The sequence below is a fragment of the Lolium perenne genome, chromosome 2, assembly GCF_019359855.2.
Source record: "Lolium perenne isolate Kyuss_39 chromosome 2, Kyuss_2.0, whole genome shotgun sequence".
Classification (NCBI taxonomy): domain Eukaryota; kingdom Viridiplantae; phylum Streptophyta; class Magnoliopsida; order Poales; family Poaceae; genus Lolium; species Lolium perenne.
Window position 1 is genome coordinate 234102732 of NC_067245.2, and position 22551 is coordinate 234125282.

Genomic DNA, 22551 nt, shown 5'->3' on the forward strand with positions numbered 1-22551 from the left:
CGACAACAAGGAACTGCGGTGGCGGTGGTGTGAGGCTACATGGACTTGCTGGCTCAATCCTCGGTGGTGGGGGATGTGCGAAGAGACGGATGAAAATCCAGCCCGGTGTTGGCACTCGTGGGTATACCTGTGCATTTCTCGGGCCGGGCCGGGCCTCGAGCTGGGCCGACCAAGGCCCGACGGGAAAAATCTCGGCCCAAGCCCGGCCCGGCCCGATTGTCGGGCCGAAAATATTGGCCCAAGCCCGGCCCATCACAGTGAAAGCCCGTTGGGCCTCGGGCGTCGGGCCAGGCCACTTCAGTAAATGGCATATAATCACGGCCCAGGCCCGACCCATCCTGACCATCGGGCCAAAAAATCAGGCCCGACCCGGAGACATGGTCGGGTCGGGCTTGGCCCGGGAATTTCGGGCCGGGCCGGGCTGCCCATGGCCAGGTATACCCGTAGGTATCGTTCCCTTCTTGGAGGCATCGTCGAGGTGTGTCGACATCCCCTCGCTCTCTCTTGGATATGCACAGTTGTCTCCAGGCGAAAGCCTAGATTTAGAATTGGATCGATGTGATGGCGGCGTCCTCGACGCCGTTCCTCTGTTGGGAGCATCATGTGTGGAGACAAGGCATGGAGGTCCTAGGTTTCTCTCCTCCGTTGTTCACCGTTTCCCAAGTTAATCTTCAGAGGCGCAATATACGTTGTTGCCGGTTAGTCCAAGATGGTGCCTTTCTCAGACTTTTTCGAGTCCCGCCTTCCACTTGCCATCTCCTATACGGCATCAAGGGTGGAGGGTGCGTTGGCAAGGGACGTTTGTAGCGTCGCTGATCTTCGGGGGTGACCAACGCCGGTCGCGACGCGGCGATGATGTTTAGCTTAGGACAATTTTGTTTTTTTTGCTTCATAGTTGTGTGTCGGTGGTGGTGTGGAGTTGCTATACTCGTTGTTCGCAGCGAGATGTGGTCGTTCTTTAAAATTCTGCCTTCTATAAAAATAAATATGGTATGCCAAGGCGTACTCTCGAAAAAAGTCTTACGTGTGTACCTAGATCGCCAATTTGACCTATATAATTATAACACGAAATTTATACTGTTAGAAAATATAACACCTAAAGTTTCTACTGATTTTTTAAATATATATACCTCGTATTAAGTTGGTTAAATTGATAACCTAGGGCTACATGTAGGACTAATAATAAACTGATGGGAAAAGTTGAGTAGAGCTGGTGCGCTCTACGCACCTGCACTTTTTTGATTTTGTCTTTTTTGTACCTTTCGAGTTATATAATATTTGGATTTGATTTTTTTAGGTCACTCAAAAATAACAAATAGAATGGAGGAAAAATAGTTAGAATTTTTTAAAATTTCAATTAAAAAATTCTAACTATTTTTCCTACATTTAAGTGGTTATGTTTAAGTGACTTGGAAAATGTCAAGTTCAAAAATTGTGTGGTGTGAGAGATATAAAAATGAGAAGTTATTTAAGAGAGGGAAAAAAGGAGCTAGCACAGATCTTGATGCAATATAGATAGTGTAGATAAGGGTGCGCGCTGAGCACCCGCTCTGAAAATCCTCTCTCTAAACTGATATATGGAGGGGAGTCGAGTAGTCCACGAGAACCAACCTGAGGTTGGGTGGTTAGGAGGGTGGTTGTACCCCCAGCCCACCAGAGTTCAAATCCCAGGTTTGACATCTGTGTGTCTCATAAAGGTGGAATATTCATTCAGTGGGAGGCGACGTTCCCGTCGACAGCGAGGCGCCTGTGGTGACTTCGTCAATTTCAAGATCCAATCCGCCGGCTCAGTCTTCCGGAGGTGCTCATAGGGGTAGGGGTGTGCGTGTGTGCGTTCATAGGGGTGAGTGTATGCGCGTGTATGTGAGGGTCTGCGTTTGTACTGTGTTTCTCAAAAAAAAAAAAAAGTAGTCCGTGATCTTGGACTTGGAGTAGTCCACGATTCCGTGCCAGGGGCCTATTACGAGTCAATCTATCAGTAGCAAAAATTCCGTATTGCTACATCGTGTCTTGTTCTTACATGGCATGTAGAATTGCAGATTAATATAATTGATCTAAAGACTTGTACTATAGGAAAGATAGATGCTCCGTACGAACTCACAAAAATTCATGCAAAAGATACTGCCCTAGGAAAAGAATCAATGGAGGTGGCCGCCGAAGATCGTTTCAGCCTCCTCCCTGACTGCTTGCTGGGCAACATCGTCTCCCTCCTCCCAATCAAGGAGGCAGCCCGCACCATGCAACTCTCCCGCCGTTGGCAACTCATCTGGCCGTCAATGCCGCTCGACCTCGACCTCTACGCCCGCGACTCAATTATCCCCTCAGACGGCCGGTCCATCTCAGGTATACTTTCCTCCCACCGCGCCGGGGCGCCTATCCGGCGCTTCCAAGCAAGCACCCGTGCTGACGAGACAACCGCTGGCTGGCTACAAACCCTAGCGCGAAGGCGCATTGACGATAGCCTCGACTTGACATTCGCCTTGGGTGGCGCGCGGCAGCTGCTTTCCCTTGACATAATGGCCGCGTGGGGTCTCCGGCTCCGCTATCTGGATCTTTTAAAGGGAAGGCCCTTGGCCCTGCTTTATAAATAAAGCACACGAAGCAACAATAGTAGCGATACAAACTCACACCCGAACAGCTAGTCTGATGCCTTAAACATAGCGACTCCATTACCACAAGTGCCCAAACTGAAACGGAAAAGGCTACAAAGTGCAACAGCTACACGTGCTGGAGGGAAACATGATGCTGGCACAGGTGCACAGGTGCGGATCATCCTCCGTCTTCATCGCGAAGCCGTCGCTGAAGCCTCCTAACCTCGTCCAGCGCCGCGTCCAGAAGCGGCAGGTCCCTCGGTCTGACCAGAACCCTCCAAGACTGCATATAGATAGACATTTTGAAGATAGCATCAGACGGGTTGTTGATCAAGGATCCCTCTATAGCTAGCTTATTGCGGATGTTCCAGAGGGCCCAGGATTGGGCCGCAAAGGTGAACCAAGCTATCCTACGGAGACGACCCGTAAGGCCATTGACAATGGCAATGAAATCCGCGACCCCTGTCGGGTTCCAAGAGCAGTGCAGAAGTTCCCTAATTCCTGCCCACATGAATCTCGCTAGATGGCATTCAAAGAAGATGTGATCGCAAGTCTCCCAGCCACCGCATAGGGCACAGCTACCGTCAGAGGGCCCCCGCCTCTTGACCAGCTGGTCCCCAGCTGGCAACCTACCCCTAATCAGCTGCCAAAGAAAGACCCGAATCTTAGGCGGAACCTTGGTGCGCCAAACCTCTTTGAAGTGGGTTATGGCCCCGCCCTGAGATAGTTTACAGTACATGGAGTTGGTGGAGTAATCTCCGGAAGGATCCAGCGACCAGCGGACCTCGTCCTCGCCCGGAGACATGGGGGTTAGATCAAAGATTCTACAAAGGTTGTCCCATTCCACCGTCTCCGCGAGACCGAAGGAGCGTCTAAACCGGATGTGCCACCCTTCATTGTCACGCACCCCTTCAACAGTGGCAAAGTGGTTATCGCAACAAGCAAAGAGGCGGGGAAAGGTCAGACGCAGGGGCCCCGTGCCCGTCCACCAGTCAAGCCAAAAATAGGTGCGTTTCCCGTTCCGGACCTTGTGCTTGGCCCCCATTTTGAAATACCATTTGATCTTCTGAATGGCATTCCAGAACTGCGAGCCCTTAGTCGGCACGGCTGGAGAGAACAAGTCGTGATCTCCCAGGTATTTGGCCCTTAGCAGGTCAGCCCACAGCCCCTCGCTAGGTGGATCTCACTAGGTGCCGCCTCGTCGACCCTCACCCTCGGGCTCCTTTGGCCCTGAGTCGCCTGCATAGCTTGATACTGGCTGACGTGAAGATCTCCGAGACATCGCTGCACCGTCTGATAGCTGCTTGTCCGGCCCTGCGGCTGCTACGCCTCTTGGGAGTCCATGACCTCCACCGCCTTGTCCCCCGCTCACGTACGCTAGCTGCCCTGCAGCTCGTGAACCTACGCGTCCCACTCCAAGAGATCTCCTTCAGGGACATGCCCAATGTTGACAACATTGCGCTCGGGAACGTCAATCTGTGGCGGCTGTATCCCAACATCGTCTCCGAAGCTACGCTGCCCTCTAAGCTCGCGACGTTTCACCTCACGCTTCCGATGCTGGACTCGCCCTGCTTCACCGTCATGCCTAGGAGCTCCGTACCCATAGTAACCGTCCTCGTCCTCAACATGAAGTTCAGCCATGGAGACGAAATGAGCAAGGCTGCCGGCATGCTAAGCTTATTCCCATCTTTGCAGCACCTTCGGATTTGGTGCCTCAACTTTGGTTCCAAGGACAACCCGGGTGCGTTTGCTGGACCGTGCTGGCAACCGGCGGCACATCAAGCTAATACAATCATCTGCCTACGTGAGCATCTCAAACATGTGAAATTGCTAGGGTACTGCGGCACTAGAGGGGAGCAGCAATTTGCAAAGTTTCTTATGGCTGGAGCCAAAGTTCTTACGGACATGCAAATTGTTCATGCTACTAACTGGAGCTATCAGAGTATCAACGATCAGAGAGACTTGATATGTTCAGGCGGTAAAGCCTCGTCCAAAGCTCAAGTCAATTTTAAGAAGAACAACAGCATAGAAATCACCCGAAGAGAAGTTCACAATACCGTGCGACAAGTTCGTTTTATCTGAAAACTACTTTTTAAAGGCAGTGATCAATGCATGGTATTGGTATCTAAAGCTTTACCCCGTACCGTAATAGGAGAGGTTTGATACACAAATTTTAGCAGCTAAAATAAAGATACACAAATATATGGTAGAGTGGTTTTTACTACTCCATCTTAGATGTTGTATCTGTAGAGATTGTGTTTTACTACTGATTTGCGGTTAACGGTACTATTTCAACTTTGTGGCATTTTTTAGCAAATTTCACAAAACCACAACTATTGGGGTTAGGGTTATCACCAGCGTCTTCTTTCGCTTTAACGCCATTTAGCTGGGTAGTTTCTTGCGCTTTTCTGTCCAATGCTAGTCCAATGCTGCGACCCATTCTGCCAGCTTCGGTTTTGCTTGGTCAGTGCATAAGGGAGTCCACTTCCTGAGTAGTCTGCAGGTGAAGGAAAGCGTAAGGGTGGAGCTAGGACGGGGCGCAAAGTTGTTGGAACAGGTCGCGGCTGAGGTTTTCAGAGATAGACGAAGATGGACGCCATGGATTCAGAGGCTGGAGGGGTGAAAAAAAGAACAGAAGAGGAAGAAAATGACAGAAGCTTTGGGCAGCTCTAAATTAGGACTAGATGGAGTTTGCTCCCTGGAGCAGTAATTTCCTATGGGGGTTAATTTGTCTGTCTTTTCCTTTTCCCTGCTTGTAGTATCTGTTTCCGTTGGTTCATTTTGACTTTGGTGGTTGCTGTGTAAGGTGGAAAGCCTTGTTACTGATGATTTCTCTATAATGGAAATCGGGGGAAACCCTTAATTTTTTTTTTAAAGTTGTACCACTCTCCTCCACACTATCTGTGTATTTCCAAATTAGTCTCCCAAAAAAAGATTCCGGTTGTGGTTATGTGAAACTCTTGTCACAATAATTGTGCTTTTGTGAAATTTGCTTCTTTTTTTGTAGCTAGGATATCACCAGTGTGCTTACATAAATCATAGGCCAGCGAAACATCGTACTAACCGGTGGAGTCTCGTGGCCTAACTCTGCACCATATGCTGCAAGAGCGCGTCTGCAACTTTATTATTATTATTATTTTTTTTGAAACGACGCAGGAGGACTGCGCTTTTGTATTGATAGAAGGAGAGTGCTACAAGGAGCACAAAGTTTACAAAGGACACGGTAGGGCAAAGCCCTACAGAACGTACATACACGGGACTACTCGCGGCATCGAATGTGCCGGCAGCCAGCTAAAGCCCAAGCGGCCGCCTCGTCGAACACTTCTCTCGCGGCCACGTCGGGGGAGCGGTGCGAGCCCCGGAAGATGCGAGCGTTCCGCTCACGCCAGATTGTCCAAATCACTAACAGGGCTAGGGACTTCGCAGTTTTGGCCGGGTCACCCACCAAGGCGGAGAGCGACGCAAGCCAAGACGGGAGTGACGCCAAGGGGAGGTTCCAGGTATCCGGACGCAGCGATGCAGCACCAAACTTGTCGGCGACCCTGAACCACAAGGCCGTGGACCAAGGGCATTCCACCAGCAGGTGCTCCGCCGTCTCTAGGTTACGCATACACAGGGGGCAGAAGTATGAGTTTGGCCATCGTCTTGCCAGGAGGCGGTCCGCCGTGAGGACCCGGTTTTGGACGAATAGCCACGCCAGCAGCCTACACTTGGCCGGCGCCCAGGCTTGCCAGATTGTGGGCATCAGCGGTGAGCGCGTGGATCCCAGGAATTGCATCCTGTAAGCAGATGACGCCGAGTAGGTGACAAGCGGGGATTTAAAGGAACTGAAACGTAGACTAGAAAACGTTATAATCACCCTGAAGAGGATGCTGTTCTGAGTAGCAAATCATGCACATACTTGAAAAAGTAAAATTACGTCAGATCAAACAGAACTGATATGTATTAATGCCATCTTCATCACCAGTAGATTCACACTGTCAAAAAATAAGATCCACTGGCTTAGGCAACAAGATCCGGCTGCATCCTGGCCTGCCAACTGCCAATCTCACCATCATATGATCAAAATACAGCAATCAGTCGTTGTATTGAAAGTAAAATCACGTCCGATCCAACAAAACTGATATTTATCTCAACAGTGGTGTGGAATCTGATTTGTGCCCATCTGTACTATTGATATGCATTTCTCACTAAATCATGCAAGTACTTCTTCTGTCTCCATTATCTGAACCCATTTCTCAAATTCTGCATTCATTCAGCGGACAGAAGTACAGGAGGAGATGCACTCAAGAAGGATGCCAAGCCTTGCAGATAACATGGCCATGCCACAAAAGACAATTTGCATCAGCACATTTTGTACCATCCTTTGCGGTGCAAACAGATCATTCATATGTTCCAGTCTGATCCTTAGCATTCTTCCCAGAACCCCCGAGGTACAGAATACTTTTGCAGGCTGTAAGGAAATGCGATAAAACATTGCTAAGAAGTGACAAACTAGTGCAAACTTGAGAGTAAAATATAGTTCAGACAACACCGATGCATTTTCACTTTATGGTGAAAAATGAATACAGTTTCGTCTACATTTTTTCGAGTAGGCAAAGTTACCCATTTGTTCATGCAAACTTTTCTACTGGTATATAATGGATGGCAATACAACTGTAACTAAACCACAGGTTAAAGGTAGACCAAGAAGGTATAAATATGCTGCACAAGCACTTTTTGTTCATCTCAAATGCAGGCAAATAATCTGAAGAAAATGAACTCTTTCAAAATGGTCGAGCACAGCACATTTCAGACAAACTTTCCATGAACTCTTTCCCTGAAGTCTTAGACGAAGTGAGGCAATAGCTAGCTGCTTATAGCAAATCAAAATTGTCCAGCACAGCACATTTCAGACAAACTTTTCATGAACTCTTTCCCTGCCCTAACACAGACCAGAACAAAGTTCATTTTTCCTGATGGAACAGAAAAGGAATTAAGAGTTATTGCTTCTTGCCCCCAATCTCAACATCGAAAGAAATTTGTTATCTGTTTAAATAAAAACCACAACAGAAGCAAAGTCACAGGGAAGGGGTAAGCAATTAGTAACAAACCAACAGTAACAAACAAGTTTGTTGAGGGGAAGAACCAGTAATTGTACATCCCTTATTAATGAAAATGAATTGTATTCCCCCCTGTTCCTTTGATTTAGTATGCAAAAACAGAAAGGACATAGCCCTGAATGAGACTACAATCTCCCTACAACAACAGCTAGCAATCGAATCAGAATCCAAAGTGCATCGTCACAGATTCAGGAAAACAAACACAGCAGCCATGCATATCAGAATCTGGTCTGTTCCTCATGGCTCACCCCACACCCTGGCCATGGAAGGATCCCCGCCCACCGCCCCGCGCGCGCGCGTGATCAGGGCGACTGGCGGCGCCGGGGGCCCCTGGCGTGGTGGTGGATGGGGTCCGGGCCGGTGGGCACCTCCCGCTCCTCCTCCGCGCCGAACCCCGTCGTGCTCACGTCCTCCTCCGCGTCCTGCGCAACCGAAAACCCCACACACGAGTTCAAAAAAGAGAGCACGCCAGGAAAAGAAAACCATGGAAGGAGGCGCCTTTCCTTCGTCCCCGAGCCGTAGCGCGGCGGCGCGGGCGCGGGCGCGGCCGACGTACCTTGGTCACATCCGGCTTCTCCTGCAGGTCCTGCGGCGCGTACATGGCCGCCATCTCGACTCGTTGCAATGACGCCGCCGCTGCTGCACCGGCCGGGGAGGAGGGGAACAAGCAAGGAGAAAACGTCAGGATCAGGAACCGAGGAGATGTCGGGGGCGGCGCAAGAACCAAGAGGTGGCGGCGGCGGGGTAAAGGAAGCAACGTCGGAGGACGGAGGACGACGTACCTCTCCGGGAAGAGGAGGAGGCGGCGGGGTGCAAGCAGCAGGCCAGGAAGAGGGCGACGGCGAGCACCGCGACGACGCGGCGCGACCTGGCGGCGGCGGCATGAGACATCCAATCCGAATCCGGCCTTGGCCCTAGCGCCGGCTCCAACTCCTAGCGGACGGCGCGGCCACGGAAGGGACGCAAGAAAGAGACGGCGCCTTTTTTTTTTCTTCTGGTCTGGTCTTCCCTCCGTCGAAACACGCCGCAGCGGCGAGTTCTCTTGCGGTTCGGTGGTGCCCGGGGACACGTGGCGAGCATCCGGCCGCTCGGATCGGCCCGCGCCGCGGCCGCCGTCAGGTGGGCCCGCGCGGCAGCGAGGGAGAAGGTCGGGTGGGTCCCACTTCCCAGTGACCTTGCAGTGCGCCCGGGGATTCCGCTTTGGCGTGGGCGTCGCGTTGGTGACGTCAGCACAGCTGGTGCAGTGTTGTTGCTGAGCAGGCGATCGTCTGCATGCCTTTTTCTCTTCTTTTTTTCCCTTAGCAAAGACCGGACCTTGGGTTTAAAAGTTTAAACTTCAAAAATATCTCCAATCATTTCGACCTAACGGTTCATTAGAGGATAGATCTGGGGTACAATGACGTTATGACGGGCTGGAATTCTTGTTGTGCCATTGCAACGGTCAATGGTTGCGCAATTCCTGTTTCCGGCCCTATGTATCGACTAGTAAAACACCGTTTTCCCTGCGTTCTCTATAAGGGTGCTCTTTCTGTTTTCCAAGATTTGGGTTATGTTTTTGGCTGCAGTGTTATTACAGATCCCCCTATGAGCCACTTTTGCATATGCTATATGTTGAGTTGTATCGAATATTATGTACAAGTTGGGGTTACATTTGGATTATAAGCTGTAATAGGTGTGGATATATTACAAAATAGTGTTCGAGTTGGACTCTACTAGCCTGGTCCTCCAATATAATATGGAGGGATGCCATACAATGCAACCTATAATGACTTGATAGCAGGAGGAGCACAAGGATAGCCGACGACATGTGACAGCGCCCAAAGCGACTGGTGTTGTGCGGCATAATTGGGGAGGAGTGCCCGTGGTCACGCCCCGCAGAGTAGGCAATTTGCCAAACTACTCTAACAAATCTCAGTATCATCACCGTGTGTTATGACTGCTTGGTCTTCGGTAGACAATTAAAAGATCACTGTGTAGCTAAGAATAGACATCCAACCATTTGGTGACCATCTTGTTCTTACTATTTATGTTAGAAAAATACTACAGTACATTTGGGGCTGTAGGGGGGTGAAGCAACTGCATTTTCTGGGCCGCGCGCTAGCAGTGTCGCGCACGCAACCCACCGGCGACAATGCAACATTAAAAAAATACAACCATGGCCTTGTCCCGTATGCGCTCGACATCCATCCTAGCATTCTCTGCTTCTGTCCTTTGTCCTCCCATGGCACAATTTTTCCCGTGAATAGATGCAAATGTCATCCTCCCATGGCAAACAGGGGGGGCGCCCCCCCCCCCCCCAACTTTGTGAAATTTTTTTTTGGGGGGGGGGGGGGGGATGAGAAGGAGAGAAAATTAGTATCACTGTCCCTGTTTGCGCTCGACCTCCATCCTAGCATCCCCTGCTTCTATCCTCCACCGCTGTTCTCCCACATCATTCACCCTCGAAGCTCCCCCTTCTTAGTCTCGAGTAATCAAAGGTATCCACCCATTAGAGCTCAAGGGAAGATGGGGTTGCTATGGGCCATGAGTTCAGACTCATTAGATCTGGCTCTGGACAGCCTAATCTGACAAAGTCGCTGCTACAACATAAGGCTAGTTTCCTTATTTTTGTGACGCTGCATGAGTGTTTTCGAGATGCTCCAAACTTATATGAATTTGGTTGTGTGCACACAGGTGAGATGCTGCCACAATTTTGGACCTTATTGTACGAATCTTGCTCAATGCCACAAATGTTTTCGTGAATAGATCCAAATGTCGTCCTCCCATGACAGTGACAGAGCTTAGTGTAACTCAGGGGGAGAGAGGGCGCCCCAGCGCTGTAAAAAGTTGTGAAGAGTTTTTTGTGGGGAGGGTTGAGAAGGAGAAAAAGATAGTATTTCGTCCCTCACCCCATCTGCGCTCAACCTCCATCCTAGCGTCCTCTGCTTCTGTCCTCTGCCCTGGCGTCTCTACCGCAGTTCGTCAACGTCGGCCGTCCTTGAAGCTTCTCCTGCTAGTCTTGGTTCTAATCTAAGAGAGTGGACTTTTAGAGCAGGTGCTTGGTGAGCACCCGTATCCACACCGTCTATGTTGCATCAAGATTCGTGCAAGTTCTTTTTTTCCTCTCTCAAACAATTTCTCATTTTTGTATCTCTCACACCACACATTATTTGAACTCGAAAATTTGCAGATCACTTAAACATAACAATTGGAATGTGGGAAAAATATTTTAGATTTTTTATGTCATTATCTATATATGTATTTCAAGAATTTATTTTGAAATTTAAATATTTTAAATTTTAAATTTTCACAAAAAAAATCGGATCTATTTTTCCTCCATTCTATTTGTTATTTTTGAGAGACCTGCAAAAAAATCAAATCGAAAAATTACATAATTTAGAAGATGCAAAAATGACAAAGTCAAGAAATGTGCAGGTGCGCAGAGCGCACCTGCTCCATTCCACTTTTCCCTCTAATCAAAGGTATCCACCCAGTAGAGCTCAAGGGAAAATGGAGTTGCTATGAGGGATGCTTTACACAGTAGAGCTCAACGAAACTAGGAACTGGTCGTAGGAATGAAATCACAATGTTGTGGAACATATTTTTCATGTACAACTTATCTCGAATTAAAACACTGTCGGATAGATTAGAATCGATTAAGACGAAATAGGTTAGTTAAATACAACACAGTCCAATGTTGGTTAAGCAGTAACCAAGAAGCGTGTCATTTCTTTTATATTTTTTCCTTCTGGGCCTGATGGGGGTGATCGAACGAAGTACAGAAGATAAATTAGGTTAGGTCGAGAAAACCATGGCTCTGTGAAAAAAATTCTCCACAAGTATCCAAAATGGCTGCGAGCAACCAAACAGACCCCTAGACGGTCCGTGGCTAGCAGCTAAGCTTGAAAGCAGTAGAACCAAACTTGCCTCGCATACAGAGTTACAGACGTAGCATGCCGCCATGCTATCCTGAGGATCGTGGCGCAATAATCAGAAGTACAAATCTGTACTGTCGGGCGAGGCAGATGACAAATTTGCACTTCAGCTGTGTTCTGCACTTGCATACTCTATCTGAAGCTGAAAATCTGTTTGCCGAAGATGCTCAAACCACAGTAATGCTGATGATTGATTTATTATTTAATTTCCGTACTATAATTGATTATTTCTTCTTCTAGCGGCCACTTATCACTATCGATCTTTATCAGCTATAAGATCCTATATACATACACCCATAAGCGGCACACCGACACGGCAGCTAGCTGAAACAAAAAGGAGAGCACACACATGCTGCTACGCGCTTACTATGGCTTGTGCCTGACGATCTCCTCCTTCATGGCCAGGCTCAGAGCGCCGAGGTAGCCGCCGTCCTCGACCTTCACGCCCGGCATCGCCACCGCCCGGCTGCCGACGAAGCCGTCCTCCCCGACGTGGACCCTGCCGAACTTCACCTTGCCGGCCTCACCCTCGTATACATGCCCGAACAGCAGCGCGTCGTGCCCCACGCTCGCTCCCTGCTCCAGGTGCAACATCTCCGGGTTCAGCAGAGCGCCCATGGAGTCCACGTAGACGCCCTCGGCCACGGCCACAGAGGATCCCATCATCCGCATCCACGCCGCGAACAGCACCGACCCGCACGTCAGCTCCGCGAAGTACTCCGCTGTGGCCGTCCGTATGGCCTGCCAGACCGTGTCCAGGAACACCTGTGGCGCCCAGATGTGCACTGCGTCACCGTCGGCCCTGACGCCGACCAGGACCCACTTCGCCGCTGCGCATGTGACCATGGCCACGAGGCCAGACACGACCCAGAAGACCGGCAGGAGCCAGTAGAGCGGCGTGCCGGTGGCCATGGTGATGGCGAGGAGGCCCCGGAATGGGAGGAAGATGACCAGGCCCAGGACGAAGTATGGCACCAGTGTTTGCAGCAGCGGCTGGCATAGCGTGGCCCAGAGCGACTTGTACCATGTCCTGGCCAGTGTCACCTTGGTCTCGCTGGCATCGCTGGCGTTGGATCCTGTGTGCATCGCCGCGGCCACTGGGCAGCCGGACAGGTTGATCTTGGTGTCGGACTGCTCGAGGAATGCCGCCCATGACGCAGGCAGCGGCTCACCGTTCCGTAGGCGCTGGCAGATCTCGTAAACCAGCGAGCGCCCGTGGTCGATGGACGCGCTCTGCTTGCAGGACGTCGCAGGGATGACGTCCACCTCTTGGCACCGGAGGAAAGGGTTGAACTCGAGCTTCTCCGTCTCCTCTGCTGGAAGATTGCTGTCGATGGTTATCTCCCCGATGTCCATGTACGGGAACTCCTCCTCGTCCCATGGCCGTGTGCAGTCAAGGGCGATGTCGCAGGTGGCGTCGTTGGAGGGCACCTCCCTGAGCTGTAGTTGGAAGACGTAGCGCACCCCATCTGGAACTTCCACCTTCCGACGGAAGTCATCGGCTAGGAAGAGCAGAGGGCGCGTGTCACTCTCGTCTCTTGGGATTGCACCGGTCTCCGGCGGCAAGATACCCCTGGGCTCCACCTGACCGGACTCCTCTGGTATGTCTTGATCAATAGGACGAAGCTTGAACTTTGCATACATCTCCTTCCCTTCATCGAAGCGCAGCAGCCGGCATATGTTGGAGTAGTAATGCAGCGTGGTGTACGAGTTGGTGTCCCGCAAGGAGGTCCACACAGCATCGCGGATGTGAGGAGCACGCTTCACGTGCTCTTCCCTCGCTGGCAGACCACAAACCAGCCAAGTGGCAAAGTCGGCGATTGTGCGCGCGTAAAATGCTTTGCCACTCTTCAATGTGAGGTCCAAAAGAGGCACCTCACCATCATCTGAGAGAATGCGCACAGCTGCGCCGCGCGCATCGAGCCTTGCATCATCATCTGCACTCAGGCTGTTGCTGTGCCGGACGATCACTGGGAAAGACTTTCGAGCACCAAATAACTTGTGCTTGGGCAAAGATGGTATGTCTTGGTACATCTTCAGGACACCCCGCCCGCTTACACCAATGCGGTGGAAATACCTTGACTTGACATTCATGGTGGTGATCGCCAAGTTGGCTGAAAGGTTCCCCACGATCTTCTTGTACATTGGGTCCATCATTTCAATCCGCTCATCTTCTGCAAGCAAGGTGTTCTTCACCAATGTCAAATATTGTGCCCCAACGTAGATGCCCCCTCGCTGGAGAAGGGAATTCTCTGGTGCCACAGAAAGTGCTCCAAGGATGACATTCCCTTGGAGGACTGAGCCAGGGAGGAGCAGGCTGCCACTGCCAACGATGGTGTTCTCCTGGACCTTTATCTCTGCACCAGTAAACCCCTTACTGGAGTAGAAACCCGGAACAATGTTGCAGAAGTCACCTAGATGGACCCCATCACTGATGCTGATCAGTTCAGGATTCGCCACTGGATTGATGGACCGGATAGAGCAATGCCTGCCAATCTTTGCTCCAAGAAGCCTCAAGTACATGCAGAATGCTTCAGTTCCAGATAGCATCTTTGCAAATCTGAGGTGCACAGCTATGTTTATACGCCGCTGAATCAAGCTTGTTGTCACATATTTCTTCCCAGTACTTGTAGCAAGAGCTGTGTTGACTATACTGGTGAGAAGAATGAGGATGACACCGTAGCTCAAGTAGGAGAAGGCAACGGAGAGAGCAAATTTCAATGCGCTTGTGGGTGTCTCCTGGACAATCACAGGATAAGCTGCCATGGCAGCTGGTAACCAATGGAACGAACCAGCAATGCAGGCAAAGGAGAAGTGCTGAAATGAAGCCTCAGTGCCGGAGAAGTGAGTGTACAACATGTAGACGGTAGCACTTGACAGAGCACCTAGAAAAGCAACTGCATAGATGCAAACGAGGTGCTCAAGAAACATGGCTGCTTTCCTTGTTTCTTCCTGCAAAAGATTTAGACAGTCACATAACAGCAAAACGTGCTCAACTACATGAATTCTTTATGCCGAGTAACGACTGTGCTTCAGTGCATGGTCTCCTTGATAAAATTTATGTTCCTACTCATGTGTCTGAAAGATTGCATATAGCTTGATATTGCCTCTACTATTAAACAGTAATAATTAGGGCTAGGCAACTTAACCAATGCAATACAGACTAAGAATTTCCACTAAAGCATGAGCAACTCTAAACCTTAGGTAGTACTCCCTCCATCCCATAAAATATAATATAGGATGTTAGGGATAGAGGGAGTACTGCCTAAAGTTTTTAGCATAGTGTACGAAATTAGATATTCTTATTACCTTCATGCCTCCAGAAGTTCTCTTAGTCTGATAGGTTGATTTTTCTGGCTCAGTCTTTTGCAATGGTAAGATCACAGCACCATCATCCACAATAGTGCCCTTCTGAAGCACCGCATAAGGACCAATGGATGCCTCACGACCAATCCTGATACGCCTAAAGCTTAGCACTTCATTACAGACTTCATGGCCCTGAATGAGAACACCTTCTGCAATCACTGTACCATCTGCAACTACTAACAAGGATGGGTCTGTGATATCTACTGTGTCAATTACAACAGATGATCCAATCCGAGCGCCTTGCATCTTGAACCAATAATTCAAGAAGATTGTTCCCTTTAGATGCACAGCTAGCATCTTTGCAGCTAAACCTTGCGCCTTGTTCAGTGCCCACCATTTCACAAAGTCAGCTGACCATATCGAAACATCAGGGGTCAGAGCATAATTTGGCTGAAGGAATGACTTCCCTAGGATAGACAGTGATAAAGAGGTGAGAAAGACATAACACATCCACGCCACAGGTGCCATGACCAAAGAACTAAGATAGTTCATCAGTGATGATTCAACCAAACTGACCGCAAAGAGTGTGCTCATGTATGCTGAACTTGCAAGGTATGCTGGGAGTAGCAACATGAAACACACATAGGTAAGGGACAGAAGTTGGAGAACCCCAGTAGCAAGCACACTGAAATCTGCAGTGACACCTACGGGAGCCAGTGAACTCTCATCCTCAGTACAGAAAGATACATCAGATGCCAACAGTGGTTGTGACTTGGGCAACAGGTTCTCCAAGAAGCTAGCAAGCTCAGAAATGCAGCTTGCCGCAAAGATGTCAATCGCTCCAACAGGAGTACCGAGAAAATCTGAGAGCTTCTGGGCTGCTCGTACCACTGCAATAGAATCAAAACCATAGGAAGGTAGGCTGCCAGTTGGTGAAATTTTGTCCTTTGGAATACCTGATTGATCTGACACTATCTGTGTCAGAAACTCAATAATCTCCTCAGAATTTTTCCCGTTGCTTTTGGGCCGAGGTGCCATCTTTGGTTGCGACTTATTCAATAAGTTCTCCAAGAAGCTTGCAAGCTCAGAAATGCAGCTTGCAGCAAAGATGTCAATGGCTCCAACAGGAGTACCGAGATAATCTGAGAGCTTCTGAGCTGCTCGGACCACTGCAATTGAATCAAAGCCATAAGAAGGTAGGCTTGCTGTTGGAGAAATTTTGTCCTTTGGAATACCTGATTGATCTGATACTAACTGTGTCAGAAAGTCAGTTATTTCCTTGGAGCTTTTCACCTTGCTTTCATGCCGAGGATGAATAGTGGAATGAACAGTCTGCTTCAAGAATGACCTCCTTCTCTCTGTGCCTGTTCCTGTTGTGAGAGACCGGAAAAGACTCTTCCTAGATGGACGATTACCATTGGCCAAACTAAGATTGTTGTCAACAAACTGCTTCATGCATTCAAATCTTCGTATCTTCCCAGATGTTGTCTTGGATATGGTTCTAGGCTTGATAAGCTTGACAGATGCAACAGTTACACCGTGCTCCTCCGCCACACGTGCTTTGATGTTGTCGATAACTTCTTCGGAGACTGTCTTACCATCCCTAACCTCTGCAATCACCACAAGTCCAACCTGATCAGAAGAATCAGGAACTGAGATGCCTTTCTGAGTAAGAACTTCCTCCGGGACACCAACCACAGCACAACATCCTGGTCGCAGGACCTCGGAAGAATTTTCCACTGTCTTCTCTACATCCGCGGAATAAATATTTCTTCCAGCAACAATGATTAGATCTTTGATCCTTCCTGTAATAAAAAGTTTTCTGTCAATGATGCGCCCTAAATCACCTGTTCTTGTGAACATCTTGTTCGGGTGGTTCTTAAGCTGATTGCAGAAAGTTTTCTGGCTCAGTTCCTGGTTGCCCCAATAACCAACTCCAGCACTAGGACTGCTGATCCATATCTCACCCTCAGAACCGTCAACTTGATGCTCAGCCAAAGAGTCTGCATCAACAATTCTGATGTCAATATCTGTATCATCTGGCTTAACATACCCACAACAAACTCTTCCTTGCCAATCTATGAAGACCGGATTGCATTCACCAAAGGCACAACAAATATAGACACAGTTCTCAGCCATCCCATATCCAGGTGCAAGAGCACCTTCCAAAAAGCCAAAAGGTTGAGTCAACTCTATGAACCTTTTGACAGTTTTTTGCCTTACTGGCTCTGCCGCAATCATGAGGAAGATCATTGAAGAGAGGTCATATACTTTGCTCTTCTCAGCTTCAAGCCTTCTTATCACCAGTTCAAATGCAAAGTTTGGCCCTGCACTATGGGTTCCATGGTAGTCATTGATTGTTTGCAGCCACAGGAGGGGGTTCCTGATGAATGTCATCGGTGAAAACAGAATGGAAGTTCCCCCACTTACAAGAGCAGTGAAAATACCACCTATTAGCCCCATGTCATGGTACTGCGGAAGCCAACTAATAAGGACAGTTTTTGAGGTACTCCGATACACCTTTTTCATCATCTTCACGTTGTGGATTAGTGCTCCATGAGTTATCATCACCCCCTTGGCATCACCAGTGGAACCTGAAGTGAACTGCAGAAAGCATAAGTCACTTGGCTGGGGCTTGGTCATCATAGGCAAAACATTGTCTGAGTTGAAGGTGTCTGGACATCTCCGGTAGTTCTTTATCCACGAATCGGTATGAACCCATGGGAGGTCAGGCCACTGTGCTGAGCATTTCTGACTCTTTGCTAGAGTGACCATGTTCTTGACATAACCTGCACGTACAGCAGCATGGTATGAAGAGGTTGATAGAATTGCCACAGCGCTGCACACTTTAGAGACATTCTCGACTTTCAGAAGTGCTTGTCCACCCCTTTGCATTGGATCAGGGGGAATAACTGGTACTGGTATAACTCCTGCTCTTATGCATCCAAAGAATGCATCAATAAATTCCAAACCAGGGAGATGAATAAGGATAATTCTGTCACCAGGCTTGATAAAAGGCTTCGTGCTTGTCAATAATTTGTGTGCAATATGAGATGCGTTCTCATGAAGCTCCTGGTAGGTTCTTTGGTTCATGACCTTCCCTTCTTCATTGATCCAAGTATAGATGGCATTCTTCTTAGTGACTCTGTGAGTTCCCCAGTATTGCAAATATCCATCCAGTGATGGGAGGTCAGGAAATTGAACACCGTCAAGCTCACCAAGATCTCTAGGAGGTGAAGGGTTGCTGTTGTGGGACAGAGGAAATAATCTCTGTGGAAACAATAATTGAAAAACATAAGCATAAATAGTTTGCTAAATGCGATGAAAGTGGTAGTGATAGCCGAATTTGTATTGTGAAAGTATTTTCCAGCTCACCTTGACATAAGGAGTCACGGTTTGCTCAACATCAACGGCAAAGTGTTTACAAACTGTCTCAATGGAGTATGAAGCATTTCTTTCGGTGAGCTCAAATGCTAGGAGACCTCCGACATAGTAAGTGTTCTGAAAGCCTTGCAACTGAGATTCAAACTTCTCGTAGAATCCATCTTTCATGTCTGCAAGGAAAGAAATCGCCATGGTTGGAATATGGAAAAGTAATAAAAACCTTGGATATTGGTGACACTGCTATTATTCTATACCTTCACTGCTGACATGGGGGAAATACTTGAATCGTCTCTGCAAAAGCACTTTCTGAGGAGTGCCTCCCATAGAACTCACGATGTCGGTCACACATTTAGCCACAAATGAACCCTTGATGTCTGCTGAATTCCCATAAGACCAGAACAAGAAAATGTCTGTGTCATCAAAGAATTTTTGCATTGCCACTGGTTTCCCTATTGTTGCTGGATCCTCCATGAATTCTCCAAAGTAGTAAAATCCCTTTGGCATGTGCTCAAATCCATTGATCTTAACAACAGTAGTATAGTAGTCAACTGTCTGTACCTTACTGAATAGTTCTTTTTCAAGATCATTCAATTCCACCACTTCATTTTCTCCATCTAAATCAAAGAGCATACAAACTAATCAGACAGCTGTAATGCTAACTTCAAACAAAGGTGAAACTAATTATGCTCACCAGTGAGATTGGAAGATCGATATGTATTGCCGTTCTTGAAACCAAGAGCGCCTGAGAATATAATTTTTTCAAACTCAATAATTTGCTCGTCACCATTGTTCGTCTTGATGGTTACATTTGCACCACCGTTGTTGCGTTTGACCCTCAGAACCTCTGTGCCACAAAGAACTTCAAATGGTAATGACTGACTTAGTTTCTCCCACATGCTCATGTAACCATGCTTAAACCGTCGTATTTTGCCAGCCATAGAGGTTCTAGTGAACTCTTGAATGAAAGCATAGGGCATGTCTTGAACAAAACCATAGCCAGAAGCTGTGTAACCATAGGCCACAGATTTTGGCACTGAATTTATTCCATGTTGCTTCAGAAACTGAAGAGTTGGGTCAGATGCCAATCCGCTCAGAGCATGAATGCCCACTCGGCCTGATTTATTTGCTTCATCCTATAAGAGTTACCAAAAGACGCACATGCAAACAATAGAGTGAGCAATACCAATGGTAGACTATCGTATTGAATTTAGTATCTAGTTTCTAGCAAGTAATTTCTAATCAAACTTGTACAACAGAAGCTCACCTGCAGTTTTAGCGTCAGAGATAGCATGGACACATAGTCCTCAGCTACTTCAAGATCTCGAATATTTCCAGTTTGGCTGTCGATCAGAGCAAGCTTGTGTGAATCCATCTCTTCGAATTCAGCTCCTACCTCCTTCGCCAGATGAGTTATCGCAGGCGCACTGTTTGCTGCTATAACTTGTCCTCCCAAATCATATGTTCTTCCTGAATACAATTGTCAGTCATAAGTCAAAACTACAACAGTGCAGAAAATGGTAACTGAATAGAAGTGCAAGTCAGTAAGTTCCCCACCTTCGATGTCAATGGACTCACACATCCCTGAAACAGTGTGGCATTTCTCAAATACAGTTACATTGCAGTACCCGAGTTTAGCTAGTGCGTATGCTGCTGATAAGCCACTTGGCCCTGCCCCCACTATGCCAATTCTAGTGTCTACTGGCAAACTTGGATGAAACTTGGAGAATTTGTCATCTATTGATTTCTTTGGACCCATTTTCGACCAATTGTGGCCCTCGACAAATCAAGCTGTCAAATTTCATAAAAAGTCGTGATATTAGGATTCTATTAACATTAATTTCGACAGCATATATGACAAGAAAAATATCCTGTGGGTATGCTGATTGCTGACATGCACTTCTTTGAACAATTAGCACTTGAAAATATAACTTCGGGCATGTCAGCCCCCATTTTAGTTACACAGCAACAAGTTAACAAAAAATTGTAAAGTTGCTTCTTCATATGAATGCCAATCCTATACATAGCAAGGAATATATACAGCTATTTAAGATACTAGCTTGGTGACTCAGAGGGAAATATTAATTGATAGTGATTATGACATAGTGATTATGAACCAGGGAAAAAAATACCAGAACGTATTTACAAAACTCTGAAACAGCCGTAAGAACTAGAAAGTTACTGTAGTAACATATCAGAAACTATTTCATTCTTGAACAAGAGCCAGGCTCATAATGTAAGGCTATTTCTAGTGCCCTTCATGGTAGAGAAACTGTGCAAAAACAGTTCGTTCACCAAGACAATATAGGAATTTGAAGCACTCCAAGAAAAGCATTTTGATAAGCATGTGCTTTCTGTATGAACGACAATACCAATATAAAGTTATAAACCAAAGCATGATGTGACTGTTGCTAAAATTTGTGCTCATCTTCGTCAGAAAGCTCTGGCTAGAACTGAATACCAGTTCTTGATCCGATGACCTTAAATTGTCGACAAATCAAAGGGGAAAAAGGCTCTATCCTAACATAACTGGAATCTGAGGGAGAGGTAGCAGAGCGGTAATACATTGATCAAAAGCAACAGATAGAAAACAATGATGGAGAACGAATGAGCAGAGGAGGATGCATCATACATGTCAGGCACAGAGCACTTGCACGCTCCATTGCCATGGCGCTGAACTCACGAACTAAGCAATCATGAGTCTTGCTCCACGCACCCAAGGAAGTGAAAACAAAACTACTAGCTCACAATGACCCACTACTTATTTACCAGAACCTAAATGAGGAAAGCCAGGTGATTGCTCACAATACCACAGCCACGCGCGCAGAGGCAGGACAAGCACAATGCGGAGGCAAATATGGCAATAAGAGTGGATGAAGGTGAAAGGGGAAAAGATTATACCTGCAGTGCCCGGGCGGGCGGGCGGGCGGGGTGCAGCAGGAAGAAGCGGCGTGTTGGCGCCAAATGGCAGCTCCCCACGCAGTCGCAGGCGCAGCCTCCCTCCGGGTTGGGGAGTGCCATTGGCGCGGTGACGCCTTATATACGGACCAGATCCCGCGCCGCGGCCAAGGGCGTCGTGACAAACCGGAGGGATGGTCTCGGCGACGGCGACCTCGCGGAGGTGCGGTTGGTCTTTCGTTACCGCCGCCTAGGGAATGGGCGAGCATATTCTTCTCCGAATCCCCCAGAAATTACCGTGGTGGTGTGGGGGAAGGTTGGTGTCTCCGCCGCAGGGACAGCCCCGCCCTTGGGTTTTCGAGGCGGACAGGGGAAAGGATCACGGTAAAAAAAGTTCAGTTCTTCCTGGATCAGACCAAACCCAAACCTCTAAACGCAATGCATCAGCTGCTGCTGCTGCCTCCTCCAAAATTAATTAACTTAACAATCTATACAACTGTGTCAATTAATTTGAGACAGTAGGAATATATTTTTCATTCCGTTCGCGGTTGTAAGCCTCCGTCAAAATTTGAGCCTAACTTTAAATATAAAATTCACTAACAATCAATGTTTAAGAAATTGTTAGCTGTTAACTTATCGGTCGACCTCAAAATAAGGATTAATCGTTTATTGGTCAATTAATTGATTTTACTGGTCGGCTATTTATCGGCTTATTGTTTGTAAACTCTAATTTTTGCACTAAATTTTCTATAATATGCTATGTAAACATAAGTATTACCTTGATTCCTTGCATTTGAATCAACAAAAATACAAAAATTAAGCTAATCACAGTTCTACAAGATAATAGAACGAAAATATCAATTGTCCGACCAAATTTCAGTAAAATTCACTGAAAATCGGTCTACGTATCAGCCATCAGACTGAAAATTAGGTAAATTATCAGCTATCAAACTAAATATCGTACAAACTTAGCCCATATACCAAACTCTTATGGGTTACCACCCGATTCACGATAAAGCGGTATCTCAGCCGACTTTTTTAACAGCGCTAACAATACATAACTTATTTATCAAAAAAATTATACTGTTGGAAACTTCTTTCAAATATGAATTCAATGATATAATTTATGTAACATATAATTTTTTATTCTATATGTTAAATTCATAGTCAAAGTTATGCTCAAATTTCTGTAGAGAGCCTTATAATCCCTAATAGACGTAGCAGTACTCTCTTTGTTTCTGAATTTAAATTATTTTGGAAGTTTAAATTAAAATCTCAAACCGTCTTATATTTATACGTACGTACTTACTCACAACTCACAAGTCACAACCACACAATCTGCACAACACTTTGGGACAA

The 22551-nt window shown here is 47.4% G+C and overlaps 4 protein-coding genes across 5 annotated transcripts; 1 reads left to right on the plus strand and 3 right to left on the minus strand.

Moving 5' to 3' along the window:
• Positions 1-2141: 2141 nt before the first annotated feature.
• LOC127329222 (uncharacterized) lies at positions 2142-4673 on the plus strand. Its single transcript, XM_051355757.1, has 3 exons — positions 2142-2343; positions 3674-3726; positions 3861-4673. Exons 1-3 carry the CDS (start codon positions 2142-2144, stop codon positions 4671-4673), a joined length of 1068 nt encoding a protein of 355 aa, XP_051211717.1.
• Positions 4674-5850: 1177 nt separating this feature from the next.
• LOC139835760 (uncharacterized) lies at positions 5851-6336 on the minus strand. The gene has a single exon (XM_071825623.1). It carries the CDS (start codon positions 6334-6336, stop codon positions 5851-5853), a length of 486 nt encoding a protein of 161 aa, XP_071681724.1.
• A 1379-nt stretch (positions 6337-7715) lies between these two features.
• LOC127330512 (uncharacterized) lies at positions 7716-8693 on the minus strand. 2 transcript variants are annotated; one of them, XM_051356704.1, is made up of 3 exons: positions 8476-8693; positions 8250-8329; positions 7716-8115 (listed from the first exon to the last, which is right to left on the minus strand). In XM_051356704.1, the coding sequence occupies exons 1-3, from the start codon at positions 8582-8584 to the stop codon at positions 7996-7998; spliced, it is 309 nt and encodes a 102-aa protein (XP_051212664.1). In that variant the 5' UTR covers positions 8585-8693; the 3' UTR covers positions 7716-7995. The 2 variants fall into 2 exon arrangements, with proteins under 2 accessions (XP_051212664.1, XP_051212663.1); XM_051356703.1 differs by having other exon boundaries at positions 8250-8332.
• A 3078-nt stretch (positions 8694-11771) lies between these two features.
• On the minus strand, positions 11772-21561 carry LOC127335237 (uncharacterized). The gene is made up of 8 exons (XM_051361849.2): positions 21196-21561; positions 19852-20085; positions 19562-19764; positions 18989-19430; positions 18552-18911; positions 18289-18467; positions 14917-18183; positions 11772-14559 (listed from the first exon to the last, which is right to left on the minus strand). The coding sequence occupies exons 2-8, from the start codon at positions 20051-20053 to the stop codon at positions 11974-11976; spliced, it is 7239 nt and encodes a 2412-aa protein (XP_051217809.1). The 5' UTR covers positions 20054-20085; positions 21196-21561; the 3' UTR covers positions 11772-11973.
• Positions 21562-22551: the final 990 nt, after the last annotated feature.

What these genes read in the sequence shown, in the direction of transcription:
- LOC127330512 (XM_051356703.1), bottom strand. Translation starts at nt 8,584, where the DNA reads ATGTCTCATGCCGCCGCCGCCAGGTCGCGCCGCGTCGTCGCGGTGCTC. An exon ending in CTCCTCCTCTTCCCGGAGAG is followed by an intron (nt 8,333 to 8,475) that starts GTACGTCGTCCT and finishes CGGCCGGTGCAG; the next exon opens with CAGCGGCGGCGTCATTGCAA. An exon ending in AGAAGCCGGATGTGACCAAG is followed by an intron (nt 8,116 to 8,249) that starts GTACGTCGGCCG and finishes TCGGTTGCGCAG; the next exon opens with GACGCGGAGGAGGACGTGAG.
- LOC127335237 (XM_051361849.2), bottom strand. Translation starts at nt 20,053, where the DNA reads ATGGGTCCAAAGAAATCAATAGATGACAAATTCTCCAAGTTTCATCCA. An exon ending in CCCCCATGTCAGCAGTGAAG is followed by an intron (nt 18,468 to 18,551) that starts GTATAGAATAAT and finishes CTTTCCTTGCAG; the next exon opens with ACATGAAAGATGGATTCTAC. An exon ending in GAACTTCTGGAGGCATGAAG is followed by an intron (nt 14,560 to 14,916) that starts GTAATAAGAATA and finishes AATCTTTTGCAG; the next exon opens with GAAGAAACAAGGAAAGCAGC.
- LOC127329222 (XM_051355757.1), top strand. Translation starts at nt 2,142, where the DNA reads ATGGAGGTGGCCGCCGAAGATCGTTTCAGCCTCCTCCCTGACTGCTTG. An exon ending in AGACGGCCGGTCCATCTCAG is followed by an intron (nt 2,344 to 3,673) that starts GTATACTTTCCT and finishes ATGGCATTCCAG; the next exon opens with AACTGCGAGCCCTTAGTCGG. An exon ending in AACAAGTCGTGATCTCCCAG is followed by an intron (nt 3,727 to 3,860) that starts GTATTTGGCCCT and finishes GCTGACGTGAAG; the next exon opens with ATCTCCGAGACATCGCTGCA.
- LOC139835760 (XM_071825623.1), bottom strand. Translation starts at nt 6,336, where the DNA reads ATGCCCACAATCTGGCAAGCCTGGGCGCCGGCCAAGTGTAGGCTGCTG.